This window comes from Hippopotamus amphibius, chromosome 17, assembly GCF_030028045.1.
Source record: "Hippopotamus amphibius kiboko isolate mHipAmp2 chromosome 17, mHipAmp2.hap2, whole genome shotgun sequence".
NCBI classification, from domain to species: domain Eukaryota; kingdom Metazoa; phylum Chordata; class Mammalia; order Artiodactyla; family Hippopotamidae; genus Hippopotamus; species Hippopotamus amphibius.
The window spans coordinates 23,770,895-23,791,719 of NC_080202.1; the positions used below are offsets into that span (position 1 = coordinate 23,770,895).

Consider the following 20,825-nt stretch of genomic DNA (forward strand, 5'->3'; position numbering starts at 1 on the left):
TCTGCTGTGGACAGTCTGATTGCCTACTCCGCTTTGTGGAATCATGGACCTGAATATAATCCAGCATTTAAAAAAAAAAAAAAAACCCATGCGTTAAGAAGCTGACTATTGAAGAAGTTTGGAAGAGACACCATATGTAGACAAAGAAGACATTTTAAAGTTAACTGCCATGGCAGGAGCTGACTCTACTCGTTTGTATGTTTAGGAACTAAGACCGCTCGCTGTCCCAGCAGTGAAATTCATGAAGTTTGCTTAATACATCTGTGCTCAGGAGCAGGTTTGTAAATAAGACGTTTGTCTCTACCATAGGTGTTTATCAGGCATAGAAGCCGTTCAGAGGGCATGCGCCCTTTGTGTAAAATTGCAAATCTATAAAATTCAAACATTGTGTCTTTAACGCATAGTCAAGATAGACAATCTTTCCAAAACAATTGGCTTTGGGACATTATCTTTCCAGGATAAATAGAGATTTTAATTATACTTAGGTTAATATTGCAGGCAGAAGGTACCTGCTGAGTAGAGAACTCAGGAGTGTCCCTCTGAGGAGCATAGGGACCTCTCCTTTTTGGAGCTATTTTAAAATGAAAGATTGAAGAGTGATGCTGCCTGGAGGTAGGAGGGAGGCTGAGAAATGCCTTTAGGAGCTCCCTTTCAGACCCACAATACGTACATACTTCAGGCTGGAAGATAACGAAGTCTTGTTCTTTCATCCATTCATTTAATAAACATTTACTGGGCACCTATTATGTGGCAAGATCTGTGCTTCAGGCTCTTGGCTCTCAGGTATCTCTGGGACATCAGAACTACTTCAGGGTGAGCCCGTTTGATCCTGGAGGGCAGCAGTGGAGGATCTTGTGCAACATGAAAGCTACAGTGAAGAGGTTACTGGTGACTTTCACATTCCCGGTTTAGAAATGAGCAGCGTGCTAAGCTATGTGGATGTTCCCATACCACAGGAAGCCACACCGCTTAGACATCCTCCTTATGTCTCAAAGGAGCTGGAGGGAAGTGGTGAAAGCATCAGCCTAAGGCCATCTGGCTTCTAAGAGCAAAATCAGTACTTGCATGCAGATTACACATTATAATCTATCTCATACCTTGTCGTTTGAATCTTCGCATAACTTTGAGAATTGTGAATAACTATCCATCATAACTAGAATTATTATTCCTTTTTTCCAGTAGAGAAAACTGATGTGCCTGGAGGTTGAGTGACCTGCACAAGGTCTCACAGAACAGACCAGAGCCAAAGCTAATACTTAGTTTCCCGCTCTTAACCACGCACTCTTTCTACCAGGGGAGTTCCTTATAACCACCTCGTCTGTCCAAAGGATCTGGCCCCCACCCCCATCTCACAGTGGTTTTGAGAATAAGATATAAGGTTCTATATGAAGAGAAGAGATTGCAGCTAGATTCAGAGGGTACAAGCAACTTGGGCCTTGAAGATAGACAATGCGGGCAGGGGGAGGAGGAGGAGGGGTGGTTCACCTAGTCCGTGATGTAACACCACCCATCTCGGCTCTTGAGAGCAGGACAGTCACCTTCTATGTTAGAAGAGTCTAGAGCTCACATCCAGGCCTCTTCATTAATGACTTGCCCAGAAGGGTTTTGGTGAGTTTGCAAGCTCATTGAGCTGTTTGTGGATATTTCTGTAAGAAAGTTGGCTTGGTTTTTATTTACTTTTTTTTTTTTTTAAACAGTCTGAGGCATATGAGAAAGGTATTCTGGTAACTCTTCTACCCTAAAGGCATTTCTAAAACTCCAATGAAGCCCAATGAGAAATTAATTCTTTCGTTCAGCTGTTAGCTCTCACTCAAGGTTAGATGACAGGGCCGTGTCTGTCTGACATGGTAACACGAGGTCTCCAGGCCCCTCCAAATGGCCTCTTGGCGCCTTGGCTTTTTCTCTTCTCTCACTCTCTCTCTCTCTCTCTCTCTCTCTCTCTCCCCTTATGGGTAACTCTGCCCTTCCTCTAATTCATTGTGTACCCTAGATCCAAAGATAAAAAGATAGGTTTCAGCAAACACAACACACTCATTCTGGGCAGACTCTACAAACCTGCTCCTTGCGTGAGTGTAGCAGAAACAAAATATGTCGCTTCCTCCTCGTGGGAGGGATTGGCATTGCTTACACAGGGAAGGGGTAGAGGAGGCTCTGCTGGCCTTTTTGAACTTGCTTCTCAACTAGGGAAATGAATAACATCCTGATTGGCCCCAGTGGAGTAGAAGTGGAGGAAAAGGAGGGGGAACCCTGGCCCCGAGCTTCAACCACGGCGTACGAATCACTTTACCCACAGGCGCCAAACTTGGCACACAGTGCGACCAATGCGTAGAGGGGAATCGTGACCAGATTAAGAGTTTTTTGGGCATTTTCACACTTACTAATGAAGTGGGTATTTTACAAAGCCTAGGCAGAATCTCCTTCACAGGCAAGCAAGAGTTCCGCAGCCCTCTCCTACAGGCAAGAAGGCTGGAGGGGAAAGGGCAGAGACAACCAAAGCGTGGGCCCTCCCTGCCCCAGCACGCACGCGCACGCACACACAGACACACAGACACACAGACACACACACTCTCACGCTCTCACGCTCTCTCTCCCACTTGGCTCCTCGACTTCGCACAAGGTATGAACGTCTCTGTTTACTTTGATAGAGGGTTAACCCCGGGCCTTCGAACTTGTGTCAACACTGAACACAAGGCTGGAACTGAGGGGAGAGGCTGAGGGACCGGCAGCTCAGGGTGGTCTGAGAGTTGACCTGTGGGGTGTGGCTGGGGGGAGGTACCAGTTGAATGTCAGCTGGATGTAAGGGACCCTGGACTGATTTATAAGAGCAAGGTTCTGTCTCTTCCTGCTGCTGTCTGGGGCCAGGACCCACCCCCTCCCTGCACCAACTTCCTTGTCTTGAAATGAGTCGATAGAACCAGATATGCTCTAAGAATGTTTGGGGGGCGGGCAGGACCCGATGAGTGTCAGCAGCAGTTTCCAACGTCATCCGCACACAGATCCCCTGGGGATCTGACTTCAACGCAGATTCTGATTTATCCATCCCGCGGGTGGGGCCTGAGAGGCTCCATTTCTAATGGGCTTCCTGCTGCTGCTGGTCGGGGGCCCGCACGTTGAGTAGCAAAGGTGTGGCGCGTAGGCTGGGGTTCCCCAGTCTGTGCTCTGCCCCCCCACTTAACTCTCTGCACTTATTCCCTTAGCTGTGAAACGGGGACTAGTAACCGTCGCTCTGCCTTCCTCCCTGTGGTGTGAGGATTAAGTGGGGAAAGGCCTGTGAAAGCACCTTGTAAGGGGTAAGGCAGTGTGAGTATAAGGGATTATTGTCATTGTGAAGATTTCTGCGCCTCATTGCTCCCCCCGTGTGTTCCTGCAGCGGCTCGACGTTTCCCTACATCCTCCCTGGTTTCCATGCCTGGGCTGCTGGTCCGTGTCCCCAGCCAGGGCTAAACAAATACTTGGACATGTCAAGGCAGGAAATGACAGTTCCCGGGCACCCCACTGTTTTTCAGGTGCAGAACAAACCCCGAACACACCTTGTGTGATACACTCAAGGGATACCAAGCTGAGCCCCATCCCCTCCCCCACGTGCTGCCAGGCCAGGAAATGAGGCCAGAAGTCAAGGAGGTCCCCGTAGGACAAGGGACCCAAGCAAAGCACTAGCCAGGCTTTTGGCAAGGTGGATCACCAGCCCACGCTTTGATCTCTCTTCCGTGCCCACCGCAGGCAGCCACAATGATATTTCTGCAGTGTGTTCGTCTGTTCCCTGAGGACCTTCACAGATGGTTCCACAGCTACCCTGTGAGGCAAGAAACTAAGGTGACTGAGGGAAGTCATAGACTCACCCTGACCCTCAGTATCCTCCTCTATAAAATGGAGTCGACAGTGTCTGTCCTGCCTATGATACAGATTGATCCTAGAATCAAAATGAAGTAATTGTGTGAAAATGGGGATTCTGTGAAATTACGTGAGCTACTATTCTTCACGAGAGACCTCCTGCTCCAGTGGAGTTGACTCAGGGCCCCGCCATGTGAGGAACATCCCTGACTTCAGGCTTTGTGCTCAGACCCCCCTGCTCCCCACTGTGGGTTGTTTTCCACCCACCTCACCCTCCACGCCCGATGGGAAGCGTCCCCAGCCGCCCCAGCTCCAGCGGGTGTCCCGCGTTGTCCGAACAGCGCCGGTTCTCATCTTCCTTCTCTCAGGCCCTGAGGCCAGGCCTCTGCTGAGCAGCTTTGTTAGAAGGGCCTGGAAAGTAGAGACCCTGTTGTATAATAGACCCCACATCAGAAGGGCAGGCCAGGCCCAGATCTTCAGCCCACGGTACCTGCGGCAGAAAACCTGGTTCAGGTTTACCGCGTGGCATGAGTGCTGATGGGCTTCGATGGCAGAGATTGGTAGAAGGCTGACCACACATTACAAATGGGAATGCCTGTTGCCTGAGCTGGGGGCCCCATTTTCAAGGCCACAGAGTCAGGGGACTACCAGAATAACAAAACCAGCAACGCGAATGGGCAGGGTGTCAAACCAGTCAGCTCTGGGCCCCGCGGGCACAGCCAGGACCCTCCTTCAGCACAGGGTGGGTCCCCACAGCCACCCCCCTGGGGGCTTCGAGGAGCTAATGGCAGTGGGACCCACGTTGCCCACCCATCCCTCGCTGGCCTGTGAAGAACTCCTGAGGCCAGCAGGGCCCAGGCCCGCACAGCTGGGCCTCCACTCACCTCCGCCAGCTCGGGAAGCAGGGCGCTCTCATCTGAGGAAACGCAGATCCTCGGGGAGCAGCAAAAGTAACCCGAAAGGGCAAGCCATGCTTGTCTGTGTGTATATCGGGTTTCACGTCTGAAATCCAGTCGTGATAAATCTGATGGTTTTGAAACATCTTCTTTAATTAATAAAAACAGAGGGCATCTTAGCCCCAGGTTTCAGACGTCAAAGTTCTCCTCAGTTGAGAGCCTCAGTGGACTTATTTGTGGAGCAGTATAATCTCCTTTAAGACAAACACAGGATTTTCGTTGGGTTTTTGCCCCCACCCCGCTACAGCTCCATGGCAAGAACCGCTTTAAAATTCTGGAACAGGAAGACTGAGCTGAAAACCCCTTTCCTGGTCCTGCAGCCGTGTCTTCAAAATCAGAACTCAGCCTGGATTTTCATGGGGAAAGTACAGGCGTTGGAGGCAGAAGAATCAGAATCCCGACCGTACCCTCGATGTTGTCATATTGAGCAGAACGGTTACTTCTCTCTGCTTCAGTTTCTTGATCTGTATAATGGGAATATTGGCACCAACGTCTTCGACTTGTGGGGGTGATTTCTGTGAGGTAATGCACGTGAAGTGGTTATGCCTGGCACAAAACAGACCCTCGACAAATGTTCGTTTTCTTGCCTTTCCTGATATCCGATCCGATCGCAGAACTAATTATGTGGAATCGGGACTGTCCTAGAAAACCTAGTTTGTGTGCTTCCTTGTATTGAGAGATACAGTTCCATGAAGTTTTTCCATTCAAGGAGCTGTTAGTTTTCCAAGGATGCCGTTTGTCTTGCAGTGTATTCTGAGCCTTGCCATAGGAATCCTGTGACAGAGGGCTGTGTGTAAACTTCCTCTCCACCCTCAGAAGCAGGCCAGGCATCCTGAAGGGTTAGTCTAGCTGCAAAATGATTCTTCTCTTCCCACCGAGAGGGGGCAGAAATCCCGATTGTGCCACGTCTAAAGCAGAGGCGGAAAGGGTCTCTGGGATCCTGTCTGGGAAATGCCAATGTTTGCCTGACTCAGAAAGCTCCCCTGTTTGAGGCACCTCCAGGTCTGGCCTGGGTGTGAAGCCAGTGGTAATTCTCCTTCCTGGGACCCGCAGTGATGACTGATTTCTTGGGCTCCCAGGCAGGGCCCTGCTCAGTGACCTCCTAATGTAGTGTGAGGGTCTCAGACCTTCCCTGACAGTCATGAAAGGGTGTCGCCTAGAAATCTGTGTCCTCTTTATCCAAAGGATAGTGGAAGTGGTGGGCGGGGGGGGCACAGGATGGGGACAAAGGTGACAGGTAAAGGGACTTGATGTAAAAATCGATTCCTTCTAGAGTTGCTTTACTGGCCCTTTCTGATCTGATGTATGAAATTTGTAGAGGTGGAATTGTTTCTGCCATTTTTCACACACAAGTCAGTGCACATTCCTGATACGAATTAATAAGAAATATGCCAGATGTACACAGGGGTGGGTCAACATCACGTGCAGCCAACCATGACCACTGGGAGAAAAGTCAAATATGGGCCCTGGAGCTGCAGGTCACCTGCCCCGCCTGAGTCAAGCACAGGGCTTGGCAAAGGAGTCAACTCAGCAGAGTCAGGGCTTCCCCTCCGGTGCTTTTCACAGGCTCACCTGTGATCCAGGCCTCAGCATGGGTCTTTCTGCCATTGGCATTTTTTTCTCTCTCGACTTTTTCTTAGTATTTGTTGGTTTGTTATATGCTTATAACGGAAGTTATAAGAAACATGGAGAAAGGTTTAAAGTAACAGAGGAGTTCCACATAACCCAACTGCCCGGAGGCAACCATGGTTAATAACATTTTGTCATGACCCACTTAAAATGGGTTGTTTTTTTTTTTATGGTTTCTTTACACTGTTCAGTAACACTAACTATACAATTTTGTTTTACTTTTTAAAAAAAAATTGAAGTATAATTGATTTACAGTGTTTCAGGTGTACAGCAAAGTGATTCAGTTATATATATATTTATGTATATATAAACTTACATATATTTATATATACATATATATTCTTTTTCAGATTCTTTTCCATTGTAGGTTATTACGAGATATTGAATATAGTTCCCTGTACTATACAATAGGTCCCTATTGTTCTTTTTTAATTAATTTATTTATTTTATTGGCTGTGTTGGGTCTTTGTTGCTGTGCGCGGGCTTTCTTTAGTTGCGGTGAGTGGGGGCTACTCTTTGTTGTGGTGCACAGGCTCCTTATTGCCGTGGCTTCTCTTGTTGCAGAGCTCGGGCACTAGGTGCGTGGGCTTCAGTAGTTGCAGCACATGGGCTCAGTAGTTGTGGCGCACGGGCTCTAAAGTGCAGGCTCAATAGTTGTGGCGCACGGGCTTAGTTGCTCTGCAGCATGTGGGATCTTCCTGGAACAGGGATCGAACCCGTGTCCCCTGCATCGGCAAGCGAATTCTTAACCACTCTGCCACCTAGGAAGCCCCAGTAGGTCCCTATTCTTTATCTATTTTATATATAATAGTATATGTCTATTAATCCCAATTAATTTAACATCATTTCTTATAGAATTTCTCCTGTTACAAACATCATTTTTCAAGACTACCTAATATTCTACCGCCACGATGAAGCATAATTTACCTAACAAATACCCTATTGTAAGGCTGCATTAAAATGACAGGGAGCATCTTTATATATGAAGGTTGTTGGCACCTTAGATTATTTACTTGGGTTAGGTTTCTGAAAGTGGCATCCCTAAGTCAGTAGTTGTGCATGTTTTTAAAAGGCTCTTTATACATATTGGCAAATTGCCCTTTAGATAGTTTATACCAGTAATATTCCCTTTAGCAACAGTCTATCTCATCTCATCCTTACCTGTGTTGAGTACGGTTCTATTTATTCATTAAAGAATTTAGGGAACAGAAATACCCTATCCCCGCCCTGATGTGGGGAGATCAGGGGATGTGAGGGGTCTGACCTCAGAACTAAGAGACCACCTCTCCCCCTCTCCTGTGCCCCCTGCAGGCATCCTCAGAGAGGTGGGGACACACACCAGTTAGATGTGTGTTACAGTTAGATGCTGTAACTCCCTATCAAAGGCTACATAATGACACAGAACCACTCAGCTTTCATAATGGAGTTGCCCAGACTAGGAGCTGGTGTGACTGTTTCCCACCCAGTATCCTCCTCAAGCTGCTTATCTTCTGGCCTAGAGGTGTCCCTACTCGCTAAGCCTTTCACAGAATCCCACTGCCCCCAAGAAGAGCTGCTCACAGAGCCCTGGGGTAGTCCCCTGTGTTAGAGAGGCCCTGTGCAGTTTTACAAAGCACTCTTTCATGTACAGTCTGATCAGATGCTCATGACAGCCCTAGAAGGCAAATATTCATTTCCCTGTTTCATAGGTGTATTATTTTCCTAGGGCTGCTGTAACAAACTACTACAAACTTGGTGACTTGAAACAACGGAAACGTATTCGCTCATATTTCTGGGGGCCAAAAGTTCAAAGTCAAGGTAGCAGCAGCAGCACGTTCCCACCAAAGTCTCTGTGGGAGAATCCTTCCTTGCTTCTTCCAGCCAAGACTCCTTTACAGGGTGGCTGCTTGATTAGGGAGGGTTCATAGAAGATGAAATGTGGTACCCTTGGATTCCCTAGGAACCTCAAACATCATGTCACCATTACTCTGTTAGTATATTAATTACATTGAGAATAATTAGCAAACCCCTCAAACGGGAGTCACTCATTTATTCTCCACATGGTAAGTGGGGAAATGAAGACCTAGAGTAACCAGAAAAGTTAATGGAAGAATTCCAATCATAGCCTGGATGTCTGGATTTGTCATCTATAGTCTAAGCTTTAAAGTACAAGTTGTGATCATATCTGTTGCTAAGATTGTTGTCAAAATGACCACTACTCTAAGTTGCTCAGAAAAATTCTTGGTGTCTCAGTTACTGTTGAGCTTCTCTTCCCTGGCTCAGGCGCCTTTGACTTGTTGGCCCCACATGCAGTTCATGGACCTCTGATGAACAGTGTCATAAAAGAGTCATAAAAGATTGCTGGGGTCTAGGCCCCTGTACTGTGTCTGTGGGTGCGGGTTACGGTTATCTTGGGAACCAACCTAAAGGACTGAAAGGGACAGACGGGGTCCCTCAGCCTCCCTCCCCCACGTCAGTTAGCCATGACATAGCGCATGTTGACATAGTGAAACATGCCTGCGACCACATCTAATAACCACCAAGGTAATGTCCTCAGCCTGTGCTTATGTGAACCAACCTGTTGCAGAGAGAAGGCGCCAGTCTCAAGCTCAGTTTGGTGAGCTAGTTTGGAGAGCGGGCGGGGAGACTCTGCAGTGGCCGCTCTCATCACGCCTGGGGCCCGTCCCTTAGTTATCATGGACTTCAGCATCGTCATGAGCTCTCACCCAGGAAGGCTTATGTCTTGCAGAGCCTTGTTTAATGACAAGTTTTGCTCTTGGTGCTTGGTCTCCCTGGTGGCTGGAAATCTGATCAACAAGCCCCCATCAAAGTCCAAACCCTGGGCTGAATCTAATGGATGCAGCGCGGAGGCTGAGGGTGTGATTAGACACTATCAGCTCAGAGGAACATCCCACCTCCCCCATGCTGCCTTCACCTGCTGGGCTTCCCTGCCCCTTGACAGTGGTGCACAAAAGACAGAGCACGTGTGCCCCCAGCCTCCCCAGGAGCTCGCTGGCTCACCAGCCGGCACGGCGTGCCTTTAATGGGTTTGTGAAACCCAAGAACCTGACCCATTTCTCCTCTGGGGAGAGACTATAATGCAGGATGCCAAGCTGGGAAGCAGGATGCGGGAAGCTCACCTGTATGAGCCTGGCTATCTGTGCGGTCCAAGGCAGATTGTTTGGGTTCTTCAAGTTCCCAGAATCTCAGCTGTAAACTAAGTGCCCCGGGGGTAGTGGAGTGATACTGTCACATTGTTTTCTGCTCACTTACAATTTTTCTCCTTTCTCTTATTTAATTTTAGCTCTTTTTTTCTGCCTGCCTCCATCTCCTTCCTCCCAATCCTGGCCCTAGATGTTTAGTCTCTGGGACAATACACCCAAAAGGGTATTGACTCCAGAGTGACTGTCAGGTTTCTCAGACGGTCATAATCGGTCAATACACATGTTTAGAGCACGTGCAACGCACAAAGCCTGGTGCTTATTGCAGACTTTGGCTCATGGAGGAATCCATGCCCTCAAGCAGCGTCTAAGCTCGGTTGAAGAGCAGATCGTGAGAGTCATATAAGGCAGTGTGGAAAGAACGCTGGGGTACTGACCTCATTCATCTGGGCTCCAAGGCAGGGCGCCAACACCCCGAAACTGCTTGGTCATTTCATGTTTACCAGCATACGTTTTGGGGGTAAGTGTATAGCGTTCACCAGCTTCACCCCAAGAGGGAAAGAACTTTGTACACAATCAGACCTCGTAGAAGAGTGCTCGTGATAACTTTATTCATTATACCAAGATTTCATTGAGCCAGTGAGACTTGAACTGAATCTTAGAGAATATATTCAGGGAATAGCACAGGGAGGCAGCCCTGAAGGAAAGGTTCCCAGGAAGCATCACAGGAAGACTGCCGCGCTTAGGACCAGTGACCTCTTAAGTTGTCTTACCCGCCTCAGTCTCAGTAAAACGCACATCTGTAAAATGGTGATCATTGCTGCTTCCCAGGGTTTTGTGGACCTGCAGCTTTTTTTTTTTTTTTTTTTTTTGGCTCACTTTGTATCCCCATCCCTCAGCATGGTGCTTGACTCATATCACAGTGGACACTAATCCATATTTGATGAATGTGTGAGTTAACCGAAATAATAAACGTGAGAGGGCTTGGTAAACAGCAGAGCGTTGCTTCAGCTAAAGATCTTTGTTGCTAAGCACATATATTTTGTGCTTTGCAAGCAGCCTGCACTAAGTGTCTTCTCCCCCTTGAAGCTGACCCTTTCCCCCATAATGGGGCTCAAAGGGCCAGCCCATCTGATGGAGTGTCTCTAGGCCGGCCAGATGAATGATAGCAGTGCCGATCACGCTGACAAGATGTGCAGTTGCCTAAGAGCCCAGAGGTGACCTCACTCTCCAAGGGCTTGGCCTCTAACCCCAGCCCTTGCTGACACACACACACACCTGCAGCCCTTTACTCACTCCAGGATGAGGAGACCCCGTGAGCTCCGTTGCTACCCTCATCTGCACTGGCAGGGCTGGAAGGGTGGACAGGAAGGGGGCATTGCTGAGCCTCTGCTGAGACTCCTTCTAGCACTATAAGCAGGGCCACTGATTACGTGCTCTCTGTGACCTCTCAGAACGGTAAAAATGATCAGATGCTCCTTTGCTGAACACTTTTTGTATCCCTAGCCTCCTACCCACAGCTTCCCCGCAGTGCCCATGCTAAGAGAGAACAGAGTAGATCTTCTGTCAATTTTTCTTTTCTCCTGTGTGCCATCCAATAGACAGGATGACTCACCAGCAGCACCATGCTACTCCAGGAAACTTGGGCTGGTTTGGAGTGGGAAGGATTTTTAAAAGGCTGTGGTTGAAGGTGACGGGAGTTCTCAGAACAAGTTAGGAAAAGATAGAGGTGATTTCTCCCTAGAACAGTTCTCCACTGTAGATGCAGTGGATGGAACGGGCTCCAAGCTAAGAATTCGGAGCCTTTGTTCCAAATCTGTCACTTAAAGACTTTGAGTATGCCACCGAATCTCTCTGAGCTTCCAGCTCCTCTCCCATCCACTGGAGCGGTACCCATCCTGCCTCTCAGGATCATTGTGATAGTCAACATTTATGTGATGCTTCAAGTGGTATAAAGTTGTACATGTTGGTTATTATTATCATATACACGAGCGTCCCCCTTACGGGCAGAGCACTCACGAGATGCTATTTATTAATGTAAACCCCACAACACCGCTATGAGAGTGTATTGTTTTTCCATTTTTACAGATGAGGAATCAGAGGCTCAGAAAGGTAAAGGACTTGCCCAGAGATAATACGCATACAACTAGTATGTGCTAGAGCCTATATTTCTGTTTCCATTCTCCCCTGTAACACTAGCTCATGATCCTTTTCTCCTGCCTGCTGTCACTTTGTCCCTTAAAATATTGCATGCTCCTCTGGCCTCTGGCCTCTGTCATGGACCGGGCTCTTACCTGCACCCTTCTTGCTGTAACATCTTGCTGGATGTTTTCTTCCTGCTTTGGTTTCTGATACTCCCCTTGGCCCCGCTACCAGCTCACCTGCCCTGACCTCTAAACACAGTACGTACAAATCTTGAGTGAGCACCTTTCTAGAGGCAGGCACCCTGCTCCTGTGAAGTGAGAAAAGGAACAATCATTCTCTTCCCTTCCTCAGGCTCTGGGACATCTCTGTCCCTTAAAAAAAAAAAAAAAAAGCTGCTGCCCCGGCCCTAAGCACACAGGGAGGAGGAGTGCCTACGTTTTATTGTTAATCTCCTCCTGTGGAAATTACTCAGCATAGACTTCCCAGGCAGACTTCCCAGACAGACCAGGAATACTGGTGCTGTGGCTCTTGATCTTGTCAACTAAGAGTGGGGCGACGCTAGAGGAGAGCTCAGACTCCCGGCAGGAACCTTGCTTAGTCTTTTTCCTCCTTCCAGACAGGGCAAAGTGGGATTAGCTCCACTTCAGAGATGGAAACGCGAGATGGAGGAATTTGCCTCACATCACTCAGTGCGTGGGCAGTGGAAACAACAGTCCGCTGTGTGACATCAGTCCCTGTGTGTCCTTGGCGACTGGGCACCTTTGAGTCGTGCCTGATGCCAGTTGAGTGTGGGCTCCAGGGCAAGACTAGCACAGCCCAGGCCCTTGGAGGGCCCCACCCCCACTGCCCAGCGCCTGGCTCCCCAGACCCACCACCTGACCCTACCTGATGGAGAGAGAAGGTGGTATAGGGCAGCTCCCTGTTGCTGAGTCCTACCTGATAAGCCGATCCCCAGCAAACCCCTCCCAAGGTGGGCCTCTTCTTGGGGAGATGCATTTATAGATGCTGCCCATTCCCCCGGCACCAGGAATCTACCCTCCAATTAGGCGAGAGATAAATCAAAGCCAAACGTGGCTGATGACATTCAGGAGCCAGGAGTGACCCTTGCCACACATAGAAATCCCCGTAGGCCGGCCAAGGGCCTTTGTCTGGTCAGGGGAGCTCAGGATTATCTGGCCCTCTTTGCTGGTGTTCGGAGTCACCGGCCGTCGGAGTGTTTACGCACGGTTATCACCTCGGTGCTTTGGCCGTTATCAGGGGCAGGGCCGCCTGCCGGGACTGGGGCTCGCACCCTCTCTGTTACCACCTGTCATTGGCAGAGAGTGTGCGCTGACGCTGCCCAGTCCTGACCGCCTAGGGAAGATAGTTTCTGACGGCTGATCAAAGGGGAGAAGCAAGGCCTGATAAAAAGAGTGTGTGTTGGTGTCCTTTTAACTTTGGGAAACATTGGCATTTGCATTTTTTCCCCATCATCCTGGTGCTGGCAGGAACCAAGCCCAATAAATGCAGTGGATTCAGTTACCTAATCGCTGGGGAAATGGTATGTGCTTAAAGCAACAGAGCATGACTATAATCTCCTTCCAAGAGAGAGTGGATGAAATAAGCTTTCACAGAAGACTTGCTGTATAATAAAGTAGAATAATTTAAATGTAGCCTTTGACGTGATCTTGCATGTAAAATCTAATCGTGGCACTCAGCAGAGCACCGTGTACTTTTTGGAATTGGGGGGGCAGCTTCAGATCGAGGCAAGCTCTTTGCTGAAGGTGCTGTCACCCAGCTCTCCTGCTGCTGTCCCACAAATGGTGCCCCAGAGGTGCACGTGTCCTGGGGCAGCTGGGGAGCTATACGCGGTGGAGTAAAATGAGTTCTGGACTGAGCCTTCGGGAGATCAGAGTTCTTGGACCAAGCCTGCCACAAACTTGCTGTTGGATCTTGGAACATAACTTTTCTGAGCCTCAAATATAAAATGAGGACGTTTGGTATAGGTTATACAATATAGTGACTTAGAAAGCTTTTTGTGAAAACGATTAAGCTATATAACCCCTTTTAAAAATGAATCTTTAGGTGAAGCCCTATTATATCAAACAGAGAAAGGGGGGTGAGGGTTGCTTGAACCTGGGAAAGAAGTTTCCTGCCCTTGACCTAGATCTTGAAGCAGTCCCTAAAGATTTCAGAGGAGCTCTGTAGGTCCTCAGAAAACAGTTCAGGGAACTCCCTGGCGGTCCAGTGGTTAGGACTCTGTGCTTTCACTGCCGAGGGCCCGAGTTCAATCCCTGGTGGTGGAACTAAGATCCTACAAGCCGTGCAGCAAAAAAAGGAAAAGGAGAAAGAAAACAGTTCAAAAATCACTAGCCCAACGCCATGGAGGTCTACACACTCTGATCCGGTGGCATGCGCTGTCTCGTTCTGCCCTGCACATCTGTGTTTCAGTGGTGTTCCCTCCTTCATCCATCCTGTGGAAGGGCTTACGTGGACCCTGGGCAGGGCGGGGAGGCGGCGGTGGGCAGACACAGAGAACGGCCTGCTCTCTGCAAGGTGACTCAGCATTGGGTGTCCCCTGTGCGCTGCAGGTACCTTCGACCGGAGCGTGACCCTGCTGGAGGTGTGTGGGAGCTGGCCGGAGGGCTTCGGGCTGCGGCACATGGCCTCCATGGAGCACACGGAGGAGGGCCTGCGGGAGAGGCTGGCCGATGCCATGGCCGAGTCACCGAGCCGGGACGTGGTGGGCTCTGGAACAGGTAAAGGTGGCCTCACACTCCTAGCCCGACTTGGTCGTGAGTGGCATCTGTGGGTGTGGAGCTTCTCTGGCGGGAGAGGGTGTGTGTTTGTTTTGACCATTTGTTTCTTTAGTTAGTACTCTGATTGCCATCCATTTTGGAAGCTTCTGGTATTGGAAAAGCAAGAGGAGAGGGGAGTTCGCAGGGAACCCACCCCTCCTGCGTGGACTAATGCATGCAAACGTGCTGTGGTTACACAATTGTATTGTATAGGTGGCTCCCAGGAGGACACCTTCTCCAGGGGAAGGGATGACCTTGGAGTCCCTAAGGTTTCAGCAGCCCTTGGGCACTGAACTGCTAAGGCAGCACACCTTCTTCTGCCCTGCTGCAGGCTTTATAGATTGGCAGGTATCAGTGGGCCCTGCCAGCCTGGGAGGGAGCAAGGATGAAGCAGGCAGGGCTGGTGTGACCCCCCTTCCCCCCAGAAGCTTTTTCTTACGCTGCCTTTTGCCTCTGCTCTCTTGTCTCTGAGAGGGACCAGCCACTGGGGCCTGGGGCGGCTTCTTGCATTCATAGAGCAGAGACATCCTTAGATGATGGGTAAGCCCTGCCCTGGGCAAGCAGGTATACACACACACACACACACACACACACACATATGCACTTAGGAAGGGCCACAACCCTTCCATCTTCACAGAATTACAATACAGCCTGCCTCTCTTTTTCTCTAAAGCACCCCTTCCTTCTAGACATCTGTGCTGTTAGTTCTGGCTCCAGCCCGGCTTTTATCCCTGAGGAAGACCACCCCACAGGCCTCTTTCCAGTGTTCTGAGGTCAGCAGGAACTTTGTTCCGGAATGGAGCAGATCCTGGCTGCAGGCCTCCCTGCTCTGGCTTGCCCGAGTCCTCTCAAGCCTATTATTCTTTACCATGAACTGCTCCGTCCCTGTTCCACACACCTACCTGGAGAGGGGATCCCAGGGAGGAGAAACTTACAACCCTGGGGCAGGAATCGGGACCAGCAAGAAAGAGAGTCAAAGCATTTTTGGCAGGGCTCGAAATGCCTGACGTTATCACACAGTCCCAATTCCCTGCGGATTCTCCAGGTCTTTTAGATATTTGGGTTTAGCGGTTAAGCTCTTCCCTCTCTTCTTCCCCATCCCATTCCATTCCTCTGTTCCTACACTAAGAGGATAGAGACACATTGTCCTCATCCCTATCTCCATAGCGCTAGCTTCATGCCTGCCCGTAGCGCTCGTGTGATAATTGGCAAATGAACAGAATAGATGCAACAGAAGCAGTTGGCTAGAGATGGAGAGATGCCTTATCCAGTCACAGGAGACAGCAATCTCTGAGGACCAGGCCCCCCTCCACGCCCCCTTCTTCCCTGGAAAGGAAGATGTGGGCCTTGGAAGCTGCAGCAAGCCGTGTCCCACTCCCTCGACTCCTGTATGCACGGACACGGGCTTGCCACCTCGCCACCCCCGTCGTAAAGCCCTCCGACTTGTGACTGGCAGGTCATCATGCCGTTGTTCTCCCACCTGGATCCGGAGATGAGAAGCAGCTCTGCCATTTACAGGGGCTCTAACCCCATTCTGCTTGGAAGTGGGCTGACGGGAGAAAAGCTTTTCCCTTACTGAACCTCGCTTGTAGCACAGCTTTCCCCCATGTCTCTGGGGCCCCGGGCAGCCCCAGTTCACACAAACCAGGGCCAGTGGCACCAGACACACTCCCAAGGAGCCATCTGTCCAGGGGCCAGAGCAGCTGTGGTCAGCTCTCCTCCCCGGCCACCTTCCTTGGAAGCCACTTAGAGCACCTCCGTGTCACCCAGCATGCAGATTGGAAGGCGCGTTCAGGCAGGGTTGGGGAACTTCAGCCTGGCACAGACCATTAGTAGCCTGAGTGAAGCTGGCAGCCATTCATCTGCCGGACAGCTGAGGGATTCGGGAGAGTCTTTGTGGCCTTAAGCAGGTTCATGAAATTTAAAAAAAAAGAAAAAGAAAAGAAAAGGAGAGAGAGAGAAAGAGAGGAAATTAAAACTGCATGACCCACAGGTCAGAAAATAGGAGACGCCCTTTTTGAGCAGAGGGATTTCATTTTCCTCCCCAAACTGTCACCAAATGGGATTCATTTGGTTTTCTTTGACCAAATTAAATCTATCAATCTGTCTGTATGTGTGCATGCATATATATGGGGTTTTTTTTTTTTTTTTTGACTCTGCCTCAATTTCAAAGGCCAATAAGTAAAGCAGATATCGTGGACGTTAACCTGCTCCCCTCTGCCTTTGTGGAGAATCAGTTTTCACATTTTGCAACTTCAGATAACGTATCGGCCTGGTTGTGCAGCCCAGGGCCTTGAAAGGGCAGCGTGACACAGCCACACCAGAGTCAGCCTGCTGCCCAGAGATAGCCAGGCAACATGGATGAGAATTTCCCGCAAGTCACCCACTGCTCACAGCAGCCTCTCGGTCCCTCTCTCGCTTTCCACAACCTGCTTCTGTAGGTGACTCATAGACCGGTGTCCCCAGCGCGTGCCTCTGCTGGTTGCTCCGAGGCACCAGAGATGATCAGTTTCTGTCACGCCTCCAGCAGGCTCTTTGTGTAGTGTAGTACCCGGGCCGGACGCGCCGTGACCCCCGGCACCGAAGCCCATTGTAGCCGGGCTTCACTGTTATACAGGTTTAGCTAGTGATGTGCGGATAAATGTTTAACAACCAGCTCTCCAAAGGGAAGCAGGAAAGCCCTGACTTATAGCATTTGGGCATTTCCATAGAACAGAAACTCCCGTTAGAGCCAATTTCAAGCTATCCACGTGATGCCAGTCACCTAGCAGCATTCCTGAAAATGTAGCGGTTAGCCAGCTCCAGCACCCCGCTGGCAAGCTGTACCAGAGTGCAAAACAGCTCTCCCCCAAAGTAAAGCAAACCCTGTCACAACCTCACGATTCAAAGAGTGGTGTGTGAGCCAGCAGCACCATCTGTACCCAAGAGCTGATGAGAAATGCAGACTCTCAGGCCCCGCCCCCAGCCCTATTGAATCAGCACCTGCGTTCTGACAAGATCTCTACGCACGTTACAGTTTGAGAAGGGTCCGTTTTAAAACATGGTTAACCTTTGAGGTGGTGTTAGCCCTGTCCTCCAGGGTGGCTGCTGACCAGTTAGTCTCATTAGATCCCACGTGTGCTTTGCAAGTCCAGCTCGAAAATAACTGACTGAGCTGCTTTCTTTCTAATATCGTCACACCTCTTGCCCTTGTTACCTTTCCATTGTCCCCATTCAGCAAAACAAAATCCAGGTCAAGCCAGCTCTGCTCGTACACTCAGGTTGCTGAAGAAAAATCATAAATTGTTCAGCTCGGTGCCCCTACAAATGTACAGTCTCTACTCTCCAGTGAGCCCTGGCGGTCCGTCTGCGTTTTCCCAGGGCCCCCTTTTCTGACCCTCAGTTGGCACTCATCTTTTGCAGCAGACGCCAGTGCCTAGAGCAGTGTCCGGCACACAGAGGGTGTGTAGCAGCTCCTGGGTGAATGGGTTCTACATTTAACCTAGATGTTAGCAGCCCTGCTACCACCCCTGCTTCACTGCTGCAGCTTCTGGCCTGTTTTCCTTCTCTTAGAGATTCCCCAGATCTCTGGTCCTCTAAGAGTTTATATTTGATTATTTTTTCCCATCTTATTGCCATTTATTTGGTATGAATTCGTCTGCTCTTTATTCAGTGCTCCATCCACCCACCATCTTGAAGTCAGTCTCTTTCCTTCTTCGTGGACACTTGCAAATTTCCCATTCCCCCCACATCTCTTACCCCACCAGCTTGTCTCTCACCCTCAGAAAATGGTGGTCAGCTTTTGAGAGATCCCTTGACCTCCGGCACCCAGACTCTACAAACGTCCCTGCAGCAACCTTCCCCTTTCCTCCTGTCTAGAGGAGGAGCAGTCCCTACCCCCAGCCTGCCCAGCCACAACACCCATTCCCCAAAGTCGCCACTGAATGTCCATTTTCCCCCAATGCTGGCCCCGTGCTCCAGGCCCTGCGATCTTGGAGTGATCTCCCTGTGGTTCCTGTTTCACCACACTCTCCTGGTTTTCCTTCTGTCTCGGCGACTCCTCCATCCTTTCCCTGGGTTTTATTTCTCTGTCAGCCTTAAATGTATTTCTCAAGGTTCCATCTCGGCCCTCTTTCCTCTTCCTCAGTCCATACAGGGCCGTCTCCTCTGCTTTCGTGGCCTCAATTACGGTCCTTAAACTGATGATTTCCAAAGAATCTCCAAGTTGGCTTCCTCTCCTTATCTCCAGACCATCGCTCCAGTCACCTGTCGATGTTTCCACATATCTAAAAGCTGAACTTCTCCCGATTCACCCCATCTCGTCATGTACAAAGCCCTTCATGCCCAGCCGCTGCCCTCTCTGCGGGCTCCTCTCTCACCGCTCTGGGCGCGCTCCAGCCGAGCTGAACTCCCCGGAGGGTCCCTAAGCACACGTCCTCTCTCTGCCCGCCGGGCCTCTGCACGTACGTCTCCTTCTGCCTGGAATGCTGTCTCCCGCAGCCCCCTCCTCTCTGTATCACCCCCCTCAAAATAACTTGACTAATTCCCGCCTAGCAGACATTCCTTTCAATATTGCCTTTTCTTGAAAAATATGATTTTTTTTTGATAAGCAAAGCATGTACTTATTCCAGTTGTTTTGTGTCTAAGTTAAGATACAACCTAATACCAAAAAAGGTTCATAAACACCTGGATACATGTTAAGTTGACTTTAGACTTTAACTCTTTCAATCACTATTTAGCTAAACCTTGTCTTTCTTTTTTTGGCTTTCTCCCACATCCAATAGCAAAAGCCCTAGGTCTAACTCACAGGTCCTGACCAGCTGTTTAAAGTATTGACACATCTCTGTTGCAGGCAGCCTCCCTTTACTGCTGTTGACCCTTAGGAGCTCACTGAGTCAGCAATCAAGGTGGAGAGGGACTGTCTCTTCCCCGTGACTGTGGCTTCCTGCAGTCCTGGGAGCACTGTTTCATTCTCCCATATGATCCCAGCACTAAGGGTAGGAAAGAGGCTCGTCTTTTTCTGTCTAGAGTCTCTTTAACAGACTCTGTTCTAGTCCAGAAGTAGTTACTCTTAGGGATCACACTGGGGGCTCAATCTTTACCTCTTACCTCCGATCAGAAATACATTTACTAATTTGCTCAACTTTCAGAAAACAATGGTATAGGCCATGCACTCTAGTACTATTTTATTTCATTTTTTTAAAATTGGGATATAGTTGCTTTACAATGTTGTGTTAGTTTCTGCAGTCAGTCAGCTGTGTACATTTTTTTTAAGTGCAGTCATGACCCACTAAATTGATTTTACAATACATCGACGAATGGTGTTCTGCAGTTTGCAAACCAAGGCCCTAGTTTATTCTGCTAAATCCTCTGAGTTTTCCTGTATGTATATTAATTACTCAGCAGAACAGGCTGTGAGATTATTTTCAACTAACGCTCTTCCAAAGATTTCTGTGAGAAACTGCTTTTACTTTTTGAAAGGGCTGTACCTTTTTTCCTTCTTAATGTGGAAGGCACATTTTGAACAGTATACACGGTTTTTAAATGGTCACAGAAAGAGTTCAATAAGCGAATTAACAATTATCCGTTGACTCCCTGTGTTTTGCAAAAAGATGAACTAAAAGCACTATTTGTGTGTGTGTGCTCATGAGCGTTCATTTCAGGACTGTAGGAATTAAACTCTCCATACGTGTTAGCTACTGTTACTGGAGCTGACCAGATGGGCTCCCCAAAACAAATAACCCAGTATGTTGGACCCTCTATCCTACCTCCAGGATTAGCGCTTCCAGTGGGCCTTGGAACTGCTGCCTGCCTCACCGCTAGGGGCTGGGAACATATTTGCACTAAGGCTGCATTGCCAGTAGGCGCCACGTCGGCCCCCTCCCATCTCAGGGTGCCACGTGATCACGCGACAGTAATTGCAGGCACGGGGCAGTGAATTACTTCTCGTATCTTTTAGACATCCCTACTCTCAGGCGAACGCTGTCATCCAAGCAGCTTTCCAGTCCCTCCGGTACTTTCCTCTGCTCTACCGAGTCGGGCCCTGGATTTTCCCACCTTCTTTACAAAATGCTTTCGGGGTCCTCTCAACCACCTCCTCAGGGGGCCCTCACCCTCTCTCCGGGGCCGCAGCAGGCCGGTGGGCTCTCTGGAGGTGCCTCTGGGCACAGCTCCTGCCCTCAGAGAGAGTAAAGCCGTCCCTCTCTTGACTCACTCTCTTCCGCTCTAAGGCCAAGGGAGCGGGAGACAGGCAGTGCAGGAAACACTTGCCTCCCGTTCCTCTGACGTCCTGGCTGCTGTTCCCTGTGCGGAGCACTTGGGTCGCCTCATGTCCTCCCCTCTTTTGTCCTCACGGCCGCTCTCTCCCA

General features: G+C 49.5%; 1 protein-coding gene across 7 annotated transcripts in view; it reads left to right on the plus strand.

Annotated features, from left to right (window-relative positions):
- BCAS3 (BCAS3 microtubule associated cell migration factor) overlaps positions 1 to 20,825 on the plus strand; it is a 546,169-nt gene that overhangs the window by 509,475 nt on the left and 15,869 nt on the right. For all 7 annotated transcript variants that reach the window (XM_057713964.1, XM_057713962.1, XM_057713969.1 and 4 more), the window contains one exon: positions 14,272 to 14,439. In XM_057713964.1, coding sequence (XP_057569947.1) covers positions 14,272 to 14,439 — 168 coding nt within the window. The remainder of the gene's footprint in view (positions 1 to 14,271; positions 14,440 to 20,825) is intronic.